The sequence below is a fragment of the Tachypleus tridentatus genome, chromosome 8 (assembly GCF_004210375.1).
Source record: "Tachypleus tridentatus isolate NWPU-2018 chromosome 8, ASM421037v1, whole genome shotgun sequence".
Taxonomy (NCBI): domain Eukaryota; kingdom Metazoa; phylum Arthropoda; class Merostomata; order Xiphosura; family Limulidae; genus Tachypleus; species Tachypleus tridentatus.
Window position 1 is genome coordinate 147143395 of NC_134832.1, and position 13099 is coordinate 147156493.

General features: G+C 33.4%; 1 protein-coding gene across 2 annotated transcripts in view; it reads right to left on the minus strand.

Moving 5' to 3' along the window:
• Positions 1–13099, minus strand: part of LOC143223719 (protein MAK16 homolog) — a 33861-nt gene that overhangs the window by 15059 nt on the left and 5703 nt on the right. For both annotated transcript variants that reach the window (XM_076452049.1, XM_076452048.1), the window contains exons 3-4: positions 6645–6754; positions 3145–3361 (exon numbers count right to left, since the gene is read on the minus strand). In XM_076452049.1, coding sequence (XP_076308164.1) covers positions 3145–3361; positions 6645–6754 — 327 coding nt within the window. The remainder of the gene's footprint in view (positions 1–3144; positions 3362–6644; positions 6755–13099) is intronic.

The following is a 13099-nucleotide window of genomic DNA, read 5'->3' on the forward strand; positions in this document are numbered from 1 at the left end:
CTTACATTTATCAAAATCTGTTTCCCCATGAGTTCTTATATAGTAATTTTTTTTTATTTTGCTTATAACAGATAATACAATAATAATTGCAAAATACATGAAAATTATTTGTAGATCCATTATGACAGTCACTGTATGAGTTCAGTTTAATTACTATAAAAACATTTCTTAATAAGAAACAGCTGACAAATATTAAATTGGAAATATGTTTACATATAGTGAAACGAAGGAACTGAAAGCAAATGGTTCAAAAACAGATATAAACATACAGAACAATTTTCTGTGGTTATGTTATTATTTAAGTCATACATTACAATACTGGTACAAGCATTTTTATATTATTATAACATTACTGTTTGAATTACATCCCTACACATTTTTAACTTACTTCTCTCTATGCAAAACATACTTAAATTAAAATACAGAATAACAAGAAGTCTGGTAAAGTATGTTGAAATGAAACATCATAGAGTGCATACAAATGAATGTAGTTTTTAGTCTTGAAAATATCAAAATGTGACCAAAATAGGCATCATAGTGTACAATAAAATATGTTACATAAGTGGATTATGTTATATTAAAATGATTTTTGAGCCTCACCACACATTGTAATTCTATGTTGCTATATACAGCCATGTTCTATCTGATGACATTCATCTTGACAACAGTTCTACAGCAAAATTGCTACTCAAAAAAGCTCTTCTGTTGAACTGTCATGTACAAAGCACAAAACTGATTTCTTCATGCTTTTCATATTCTATCTATTATGTTGTAACTCGAATGGTTTCCCACTGCCTGTTTCAACTGTCAAATTGCATGTAAATCCACTGACTACATCAAGCAACTTGACCAGTATGACAAACTGTCAATACCCATTTCATTCTCCAACTACATGAGATATGTGATGGCTGAATAAATATTTCATGGAATTAACTTATGTATACTTAACTTGAGTGACTTCTCCAGATGGAGATTCTTCTTGACTATATTGTGTACTTTTTTATATGTGAACCTGACGACTGTTGCGTTTCTTCTATGTAAGTGTTTTCTCAGCCCAAACATTTTGCATATAAATTTCTCAACAAGGGGTTTCTTGTCATCACTGATTATATTGTGTACTGTTGCTTGGGACACATGAATGGCTTTTGCCACTGACATTTGTGTTCGTGAATTTTAATTTGCTACAAAACACTGCAGTTTGTAGCTGGAATACAACTTCTTGCAAGCTTTTCTGGATGGTCCTATACCCCAGGTCAAAGAATATTTCTTTTTTAATGTTATTAACCCTATTAATACAGATATCCTTTACTGCTCATAACATAACATTTTAGTGTCTTATATTCAATACTTTATTAAGCTACTTTCTATTTGTGTTATACCAATCAGAATAGCATAAAATCTTAGGTCATAATCCATACTTTAACAGTATATTAATTTTAAGTTTTCATTCTACAAGGCAATATTTAAACAAATCCTGAATTTCCCCTCGTGTGATAAATGGGACATCTTCTCTAGGTACCCTCTCTTTACAATTTTATTCACCACCCATACACTAACTACAAAAGTAAACGTACATTACTTATTATACAACTGCCAATGCTCAGACAAAATGTACTTTTCATAGCTTTCAGTTTTGTTACACAGCTGTCAAATAGAAAGTCAGACTCCTCCTGCCACGCAAACTCAGTTCTCTCTTAAGTTTAATTATATATTACCTATAACCAATACAAAGCCAAGGTTTTCATCTATCATACAACATATTGCAGAACATTTTGTTCTGAGCAGATAAGCATCAATTTCCCTCAGAGTACAAGCTTCATTCCCATAAGAAAGATAATGGTTAGCTTGAAACAATTTGAAACAGCTCTTATTTTGTAGTTAGAAAACCAGAAAATGTTTGACAGTTAGGGGAAATTGTCTACTTTTTGCATGTTATTAATCTATATTCTCTTGTATGCTATTAAACTAAATAAAAATTATTTAGTGCATTACAACTATTAATACTAAAGTAGGGTTAATGTCATCGGTAAGTGACAGCAAGGAAAAATAAAAGATTGGGGAGGTACTTTATTTCTTACTTTTGATGTTGTTATAAAAGTACCTCAAATATATAGAAATAGGGATGTTATTGGGCAAGTTAAGATTAGGTAAAATAAATAATATAATGAGGCACACATGCAAGCAGCTTGTGGGTAATGTAACTCAACAGCATAACACAAGCTGCACATTCCCTGAGTGATGTGCATTTATAATGGTAAGAATAGTAGATAGACACTGTTCAAAGGGTAAAAAAACAATAAAGTTTAATTATATATAGATATATACTGTTACAAGCTTAAAGCTACTTAGGATAAACATAGTTTCATGTTACAATCTAGTCATTCTAGAAAGAAAAAATTTAAATTTTGGTTAGTTTTTTTTTTGGTGGTTACTAGGTCGGTCAAATTGACAGATCTAATATAAAAGTGGAGAAAGTAGCAGATAATGTATAAGGTTTTATCAAAAAAAACGTTTCCAATGTATTCAGAAGTCTTTAAAGATTAAACAGAGTAAATGCGAGATTTTTGAGATCAAGAAAAGTATTTTTAATCTGCACATGGACTACTCAAAACAAATACTCAATATATTCATGAACAAATATTTATTTTAGTTTATTAAAAATACTTTACTAAAAATATTTTGTGTGTGTGAAAGACATAATTTTAGCTGAAAGACTAACAAATTTTGTGAAAATATACACATTATATTGAAAGTTAGAAGTATTAAACCTATAAATACTTTAAACAAGTATAGAGAAGTTGTGGTTGGTGAAACTGACCGACCCAATCTTGAGTAGAGGGAATATTCCCATCTTGAAAATTATTCATTACCAGTTGAATCACTTCTCTGTATGAATATTCTACTTTGGAAAGGGCCATTACATATCTCTCCCAAAAGCATCATGCTACCTATCAAAATGTAGTTGTAATACATGACACTCCACTGCAACTTTATATTGGCTGTGGTCATCAACAAAATTACTGATTTACGTATAAAGAACCAGTACGACATAAATAATCCTCTGTATTTTTTTAAAAATGAAAATTTCTTTTAAATTACAATAACATAAATTCTGTTAGGTAACAATCATTTCAACATACTTACTGCCTTCTAAGTTGAAGTTTGCGCATTCGAATCAGATACTGGGTTATTTTTGTGAATCTCTGCTTACATTTGTGTTTAATAAAGCGAGGCCAGTAAATGAGATGTTCATCAATCTGTTCCATGGCTTTTTCATAGTTTTTAGACAATCTGACTTTCTCCCACAGTTGAGCTGGAAAGGCAGCACGCTCAATGGTCTTCATGTAGAGGTAACAGATGCCTGAAGGACATGACAATAAAATCCTAAGAATGTCCTCAGTAAGCATATGTACCATCACTGATTCTTAATGTACCATCACTGATTCTTAAGTCATAACAAAAATCAAAGTAAACTTTCTAATAAACATTACTGTGATTCAAAAAATTCAATGTGAAAAGAAAGTTAAAGACTGGGGCTTGAACCTAAGACCTTTATCTAACAGAACCAATGTTCAATCCAAACCCTAGTCCTCATGTTTCTGTTATCAGTTGTTCAATCACAATAAGGTTTGTTACTGATTTTACAATCAGTAGAATATAACTACTGCTTTGCATAAGTTAACTTAGTATTGTACATGGTACCTGTTTCTAATTTTTCACTTCAGAATTATCCCAACAAAAAACACACATTAACTTCCATAGTTATAATATAAATTTCTTTTGGCTAATAAAGACACAAAGCAGTGTGTCATGTGGCAAAAACAATATGCAGGAGACACACCATTATTATTTTTAACAGAAGTGGTCAAAACAAACTGTTACATATTTTCAATGAAAGTGTTCTACTCGACTCACACTCTGCATTAAGACAAAATATCCAATTTTGAAAGAATGTTTTCCTTTTTCCCCTTCACACTAAAAGTATGAAAAGATTCAACTTTCATGGATATTTTTCAAGTTTCTTACACAGCTGGATATTTACAACCTATAATTAAGTGTTAAATTTGGTCTATGTAGAAATCAAATGTACAAAGTTATTTAACAAAAACAGCTCAAATTTGACCAAAATTTCGTGTATGCCTATACAAAAAGCCACATGAGCTGTCAGTCTAACATTTTTACTACAGCTTCACCTAAGACTAAAAGTGGACTGTTTTCAGTTTCTGTCATGCAGATTAAAGGCAGCCAATTTAGAGTAGCAAAACTTTTGAGTGAAAGAAGATGAAGATGTATATATACACACACACAAGTACTGATTAGGCCAAGCAAACTAAATTAACAGTTTCTAGCTCAAGTTTACAAAAAAATTGTACGAGTGGAAAATTATTATTCATGTCAACTTTTATGAACTTCTCCTACTTAAAGAATGTTTAGCATAATTTGAATTAGCTTCAGCAATTAACATAAATGATGCTTCATATGGTTGTACTGAGTGCATACAGCTTGATGACAAGAGTTGTGGCATTACTACAAAGGAAGTTATTAACACTATTTTACAAAGGAAAACTACGACCACATATTTTAAAGTATCTGATTGGTTCTGTAAAGTAAAGGTCTGCTCCAAATGATAAAGCTGTGATACTAAAGCTAACATTCGTGATTATAAAGTATCACTTTCTTTCTTGTTGTGGCTTGCTGGTGTATGTTAACAAAAAAAATCATGATACCTAATCAAAAACAATTAAGGTGTGAAACAAAAGGTACAGCCAACAAAGGATTGTGTATGAAACCTAGAGAAATGTAACCAAAATTGGTAGCCATGGTGATAGCTCTGAAAATAATTTTACAGCAAATATTAATTAGCTTGGCATTGTATTTTGTTTTATCCATGACCATGCCCTAAGATGAACAAAAAACAAGATCTGGTTAACCAATGATGTATATTTGCTGTAAAATTATTATCAATACTGAATGTGTAGGTACCAGTTTGGCTGCCAACTTTGATTTCATTACATCAAGTCATATACTAAATACATGTTTTGACCACACCTTACTTCACTTAAATATTTAACATGTTCCAGTGAAGGAACTAAATTGTTTTGTTTTGTTTTGTTTTACTGTACACGTAAACAACTTTTGAAAATATTATACCAAAAAAAAAGTTCCAATTTTTTCCAAAAACATAGGGAACACCTGAAGTGAAATGAATGTTTCGCTTCAATTTCTTTCTCAACAAAAATCTAATAAATGTTAGTTGTTCCTGACATTTGCAAACATTCACTTTTGAACCCTCATTACTAATTTATTTTTTATTAATTCAAATGCAACACTGGAGTTGAACAACCTGATAATTCTGTATTTTAAACAGCTACATACAAGTAGTAAACTTTATCAAAATCAACAGTAAAGTGTCTGTTTTGAAGTTTCACAGACAAAATACGTGTAAGAGAAATAGAATGAAATGGCATAAAATAAATTACTTGAAATATATTTCACAATTAAAATATTTTCCAAAGTTTACTGTACAATAATGACAGTTTTCAAAACCACACATCATAAATTAGTAATTCCAAATATGAAAGGTACATTATGCAATGCATTAGTTAGACATCAAGGTCAATGCCCTTTAAAGTTCATGCACAACTTTCAACTGCTGACCAGATTGAAGACAACTAGTCACCAGAACCTTCCATTTATCATGTACCAACTCTTGACCTAATAGCATGATTGGCATACAGTTATAATGTCCCTCGTACAAAAATACATATGCTCAACAGAATTTCATGGCACAAACCTTGGACCTTTGAATTAGTAGTTTGATATACTAACAAATAGGCCACATCTAACATTCCTTAAATCATAAAAGCAAGACATTTTTCCTTTCTGTCACTGACAATTATGATCTACTGATATACTTTGTCATATACAGTTCTATCATAAAATGTAACTTAATAAAAATAATCTTTACTAACAATTATGATAAATTCCATTTCAGACTAACTTAAAACAAAAAAATTAACTGTTAAACTGTTAGCAAAACTGCTGTTAAACTTTTATTCACGTCCATAACCAAAAACACTTCTGTAATACAATCTTTCTAGCTTAAACATTTCATAAGCCAAAAAAACATTCAAGCCAAACACTTTTCCACTGGTGTGCCTTTATTTAAGCTAGTTTGAAAATTTCTAGATACAAGTCAAATGTAAGCTCAACTGATTTAAATCTTCAAAATAGTATCTTTTAAGTATAGTTATATCACAAAAGACAAAGTAATTTAGATGTTCTGACCACAAAGAGTAACACTTGCATATTAACTTCATTTACCCATTACTTAATTAAATAATATATATCACAATATCATTGGGTTATGTTAAATCACATTATTTAATGAAATTCAAGGCATGTCATGATTCTACCAATTGAATTTATTTTTTGTCTAATTCACTTTACCTATATATGTAGTTTAAAATATATCTAAGCAATCCCTTTACACACTTTGGACACAAAGCTTGTAACAAGTTTGTCTGGATGTTAACCATGAAAGTGGCTACAATTATTATTTATAACATCCAAATGCTTACATACACAGCAAATAAAAGAATTATAAATAGATAAAAAAAAATCAAAAGATACAGAACACTTACCATTTTCTTCTCGAATTGTGGCATATAGGCTGTTAGCCAAAGGACACGCTGAACGATTACACAAACCTGTCAGGCTGTACTCATTCCTACAGAACTGCTGTGTCTTGGTGCTGAAATTTGACATACAAACAACAATGACCTCACATAATCCTTTTGTTTGTGAAGTGTACATTTTAATCTCGAACAAAAAGTTTATTGTGGTACATCAACCACTACAATGCATTGGTTAGCCTTTTTAACCCTTAAATGGCAGCCAACATCAATTGATGCTACTACTTACAACATTCCCATTGTTTAAGGGTTAACTAAAACTCACAAATCACCATTACTTCAAGAAAGGTATTACCAATTAATGGACAATAAAAAGAATGGGAAAACTAGTGATAGCAATTCAGATCCAAGGTAAAACTATGAAAAAAACATCCAATACAAAATGCATAATGGATGCTCACTGATGAAATGATATATATATATGCATGCTCTCACTAACTACTAAACCATCACTCAACCACAACCAATATTTCTTCAAAACTTTAAACAGTCTATAGCCCTACAACAGAAGCAATCAATTCACCTTTAAAGATGTTCTCTAGAACAGTCCTCTTACAAAAGTTACAATTTCCTAACACTGAAAATGTATTTCTGTTAGGTACTTCCCTTATCTCATGAGATTAGCTATTCTCATCCAATGCTGACCTCTGTGTCAAATGATTCAACATGTCTCATAAATGATCATGCTTTCCTCCACCAACAACATGACATACATGATGCACTTGACACCCTCTTTACACCACTACCAAACTTACTTCGAAATTTAGCACAAGACAAACACTGAGAAGGGGTGGGAAGTGTGACAGGAGGGAAGTACCTATTGGAAATACATACTTAGTATAGGAAAATTATAACTTCCAATACAAAATCAAACCCAACTGCTGAGGGTAGAAGGGAAAACCCCAAACAGGGAAAACTACCACAAGATAGTTGTCATGGACAAACTGTAGAACACTTTGCATTTGCACTGATACACTTCCACTGAAAGACATATGGAGCAAGCTAACAGGAAAACTACTCAATGAAAGAAATCTGATCTTCTTGCCAAGAACCAGATAAAATCCAGATATAAAGATAAAGAATGTAAATGACTAGATGTAGAACCTGTGACCAAGGCTGACAGAGAATAAAGAGAAACAAAGGAAATATTGGAGGAAAAAGTAACAGTTATTGTAATCATAAAAATCATGGTTGAACTGACAAGTAAGGAGCTATCAGAATGACTAGACACAGAGTGGTATGGATGAGAGAAATCTTCCAATGAAGTAATCAGATAGGAGGATAAACATAAAGGAATCTGTGGAACTAATCCTGGCTGAAGACATCAACAGTCAGAGCCTAAGGATGAGGTGCCAATGATCAAAAGAGAAGTAACTTGTGATTGAAGTATGTAGCAAATGTATCTACATGGGAAAACCCCACCAATTGCAAAGATACTCAAAAATGAAGGGATCTAAAGACCCCTCTGTCAGATATACTTGGTTGGGACACAAAAGACAATTTACTATTAGACTGAAAGCATCCAGAATGTGACAAACAATGAAAGGAGTGTGGTGTGTGTGGCCTCAGTATAGTAGATGCAACTTTAGAAAACAGGGGTCTCAATTATATGCCCTCTTGATGACTGATATATGCTATCACCATAGAACTGTTGGAATGAATCATCACCACACATTAGTGTTGTTTGTTTTGTTTCACACAAAGCTAGTCGAGGGCTATCTGTGCTAGCCGTCCCTAATTTAGTAGTGTAAGACTAGAGGGAAGGCAGCTAGTCATCACCACCCACCGCCAACTCTTTTATCAATGAACAGTGGGATTGACCGTAACACTATAACACCCACACGGCTGAAAGGGCGAGCATGTTTGGTGCGACCAGGATGCAAACCCATGACCCTCAGATTACGAGTCACACGCCTTAACATGCTTGGCCATGCCGGGCCTAGACATTAGTGAGAGTTAGAAAATGATTCAAAGCCCAATGGATTGCAAGAAACTTAAGAATGTTGATATTTAAAGACATTTTGTCTACAGGCCAAAGTTTTCTATTGATTGGCCCATGAACACCAGCCCTGAAGGGATGAGTCTATGAAAAGATGTAAATCTGAATAAGAAAGAGGAATCAGAACATTAGTCAACATATAGACCCTGTCCAACCACCAATGTATATCTTCCATCAGAGCAGCAGGAAGGATAATGAGAGATGATGAAGGATGCCGAACAAGGTTCTATTGATAGTGAAGAGTCCAGTGAAGAAACTGCATATATGCAGAACTGAGGGGGACCTCTGATGTCACTGAAGACCACATCCTCAAAAGCAATTTAACCTTTTGAGCAGCAGAAAGTGAGGGAGCTGAAAGAGTATAGTGAACTAAAAGTTCCACGTAACAAAGTCGTACAGGAAAAATCTGGGCCCAACTTAGATGAGTGTCAAAAAAGATACGCAAGTGGTCAAAATATTGGGTAGATCAGGGAAAGGACTTCTCCAATTTGATTAACTAGCCAAACCAAGCAGCCACTAGAAGAATCTGACAAACATGGCTTTCCAACTTCAGTTTAGAAGAAGCCAGAAGAAGAAAGTTGTGTATATAATGATGCAATTCCAACCTCAGACCAAAAAGATGGCAAGCTAAAGCTCTGACCATCAGTCAGAAAACATACAGAGTGGAAGTAACCTAAAGGGTTCGGTGAAAAATTGATAAATCATCCTGTGATGGACAAACTGAAGATACAAAGAAGACTGTGGTAATAAGCATTGGCAACATCCATCTTGATCATCCATTAGCCCAAAGAAAATGCCCCTCTTCCATAGGGTGAGAAGTGGATCTTCGGTAAAACAGCAGTTAAAGCAAGTGAGATGAGACAAATTGATAATGGTCAGCATGTTCCCAAATATCCAGGGAGAAAAGTAAGACCAATAGAGATGGCAAGATGTAGTAAGGAAGGATGTAGTTCATAAGAAACAGAGGAAAAGGATAAAATGTCACATACTTAAGAAATGAAATCCAAAAATGACTATTGCTCCTAAATAACTCCTCAGGCAGGACATGGAAAGGCACAGTAAAATCAGGTGAAAATACACTATCCAAACCCTCATCTGCCTAAACAGACTCAGTTTCTTCATAATGAAATGGGGTGAGGTCTGGAAATAAAGGGGTTGACTCATATAACATTCAATCTCCCAGCAAATAAATGCAGATAAATTCCCTGCTAGGCACACATGGTAAAGACAGCACTAGCCTCGAGTGTGATCCCCCCAAAGTGGTAATGTAACCTTCGGAATTCATAATGAAAAAGATTCAACCAATAATCAAAATTATAAATAACAATATGCCTGTAATAAACTCTGGTTAAAGTCAATGAACAATCTTAATAGGAACTAAAAGTGAAAATAAATTAAGACCACTTCATGAGTATACTCAAGATGATTGTGAAACTTCATACAAAAAAAAATATATATAGGGGTATAAATAGAATTAAGTGCATCACATGATTATGTCACACTCCCATTGGTGGTGAACTCATGATGATTTACACGAGTCATGTTGCATCACATGATTATGTTACACAACTACTGGTTGTGAAGTAACTCATGATGATTTACACGAGTCATGTTGCATCACATGATTATGTCACACTCCTACTGGTGGTGAAGTAACTCATGATGATTTACACGAGTCATGTTGCATCACATGATTATGTCACACTCCTACTGGTGGTGAAGTAACTCATGATGAGTTACACATGTTGGAATTGAATGTTGCAACAAGGAAAACATGATTATGTGCACACAGAGAGCAGCTGGACAACAATGGTGAGTGAAGTAACCCATGATGAGTTTTCTATGATTCATGAGTCATGTTGCATCACATGATTGTGTCACACTCCTACTGGTTGTGAAGTAACTCATGATGAGTTACACGAGTCATGTTGCATCACATGATTATGTCACACACCTACTGGTGGTGAAGTAACTCATGATGATTTACACGAGTCATGTTGGAATTGAATGATTCCAACAAGGAAAACAGAAGACTTATAGCATGCATAAAAAAAAATTTGCATACAGAGAGCAGCACTGGACAACAATAGCTAATCTTGTGAGTGGAAGGAAGGACCCAACTGGAAATCCCTTTTCTATGATTCAGTGCAATTAGAAAAACAATTTAACATCTTAATGCATGTGAAAGAGAAGGCTGGATGCATCATGCTGACCCTCATGAACATAGATGTTTCTCAGCAGACATTCTGTTATCCACAAAACATGACTGGATTGCTTATAATTGTGCTTCAGTATGTCAAGAAATCATACAAAAACTTGAAGATGACATAACACTTTCCTTAGACATGCACATTTTTCGTATAGCTCTAATAACTAATTGATGGAAATTATTTAATTTCAATCATCATGAAAATAATGAGCAAATTGAAATTAAGATTTCCATTTGTTTTCATCTTCTTGTTATTCCATTATTCATATAAGCAAAATATTTCTACCAACTAGTTCACTGTTGCTTTCAAACAGTAAAGATGCTAATGGTATGTGACACTAATTTTTAACTGCTGACTAAAAAAAGGTAAATGGCTGGTAACACTTGCTACCAACATTTCTTTTCTTGTAGGTACCATGGTTTAAGCAACACTGTACTAATTGATTAACTGAATATAACTTATTAACAAGGCTACTGATAAACCAGTTAATAAATGTCACTAATCATCCAGTTCTAATTGATAATAAATCACAGAAAAACTAAATATGCTTGTATTTGTAATGGCATTACATTATTACTCAATAAATTAGAAATAACTGTCCTTAGGTAGAACCAGTAAAGATTCTTATCACACTACATGACAAATATATAATTCAGTTAAAGAAAATTCACAAAGATGTTAGAAAAACAATGCCAGTAATTTATTTACTAGTTTGCACAAATACTTACAATATTAGATTACCTCTTTTTAATAATATGAATTATCCATAAGATAAAATTGAAGTATTAAAATGTTAAAAACTTTAAAATATAGAAAAAATGTTTAATTATAAATATTTCAAAATAATTGTAATTTCATCTAAATCAATGAGAAAACATAACAAATAATCAATGATATTTTCAGTATCAAAAGCATACGATTTTGAGTAAGATATTGCTGAGACTAACAGAACTTTAGAAAAAACACATTAAAACTATTAATAATTTTACAGTACATACTGAAAAAACAGAACTTCAAGGAAATGCTTGAATGGCAAGTGATAATAGTTTTCCAATTTCAATACTTCCTCTATAATTGTAGCTAGTCGTGATTAAATAGAAGTCCAGTATATGTAAATAGATTAATGATATAAAAGTTGTAAATATTGTTAGTCTGATATTAGTCCATGTATAGTAAATTCTGACAGTTCTTTGGTCCACCAAGGAATAATAGATAATACTTTGCTGTGAATTTTAAAATGGTGCCATTGCTCTCAGTCATAACAACAGCATGACAGTTAGATGTGTATTATTATGACTTCAGTGCCACACAAACCACACATTGGTTCATCAGTATCAGCTAGATAAAAGTGGAAAGTTAAAAAACTGTGACCAATGCATAGCCTAGCCAAAATAATCTCCTCTTTCCAATCCTTATGGAAGGAAGACGGACAAATAGCATTAAAAGGTTTGATTTGGAAAAGCTCATTATCATGTTACTCACTCCAAGCTGACTGCCAATTGGCAATCCTTGAATACAGAACCTTAGTCCATGTATGGGACAGGCACGGCAATAGTAGTGACAGAGCAGATTGGCACAGCTGTGATGTCAGAGAGCCATTCCCACAAATACCAAAGTGGCCTGGTATCCAGAAAAACTGGACAGAAGTAGATGATAGAGAGAAATGGGCCAGTCAGTTTGGAATATCAACAAAAATAGGGTTAGAACTACTGTGAAGAGATTACAGGGATAACAGAAAGCTAAGTGAATTGGTATAAATAGTAGTTTGTGTACTGCATAGCTTCTACGTGATCCAGGGCAAGAGAAATGATGTACAATTCAGCAGTGAACACAGAAACTCTAGGGGGGGAGATTCCATGTGCAACAATTAAATCATGCAGATCTCACAAAGTAACCTGACTTCAAACCATCTGTGCAAATGGGAATGGAAGAATGGTTCCAAAGATGTTTGGCAAATAGAAGGCGATACTTCCAATCAGGAATATCTGCCTTCTTCTAATGACTCAAAGAAAGGTCACATTTGTAGATAGTAATTAGCCACGGTGGGATGGGCCGATTTGTGGATACCACTATATCATCCAAAGATAGACCCAATTCATCCAACTGCACCTGGATACAAAGGATAAAAAGAACAATAGCAGACTGTCTATTATGAAAAAGTGTGGCCCACTGAGGAAGGAAAACACAATCCCATG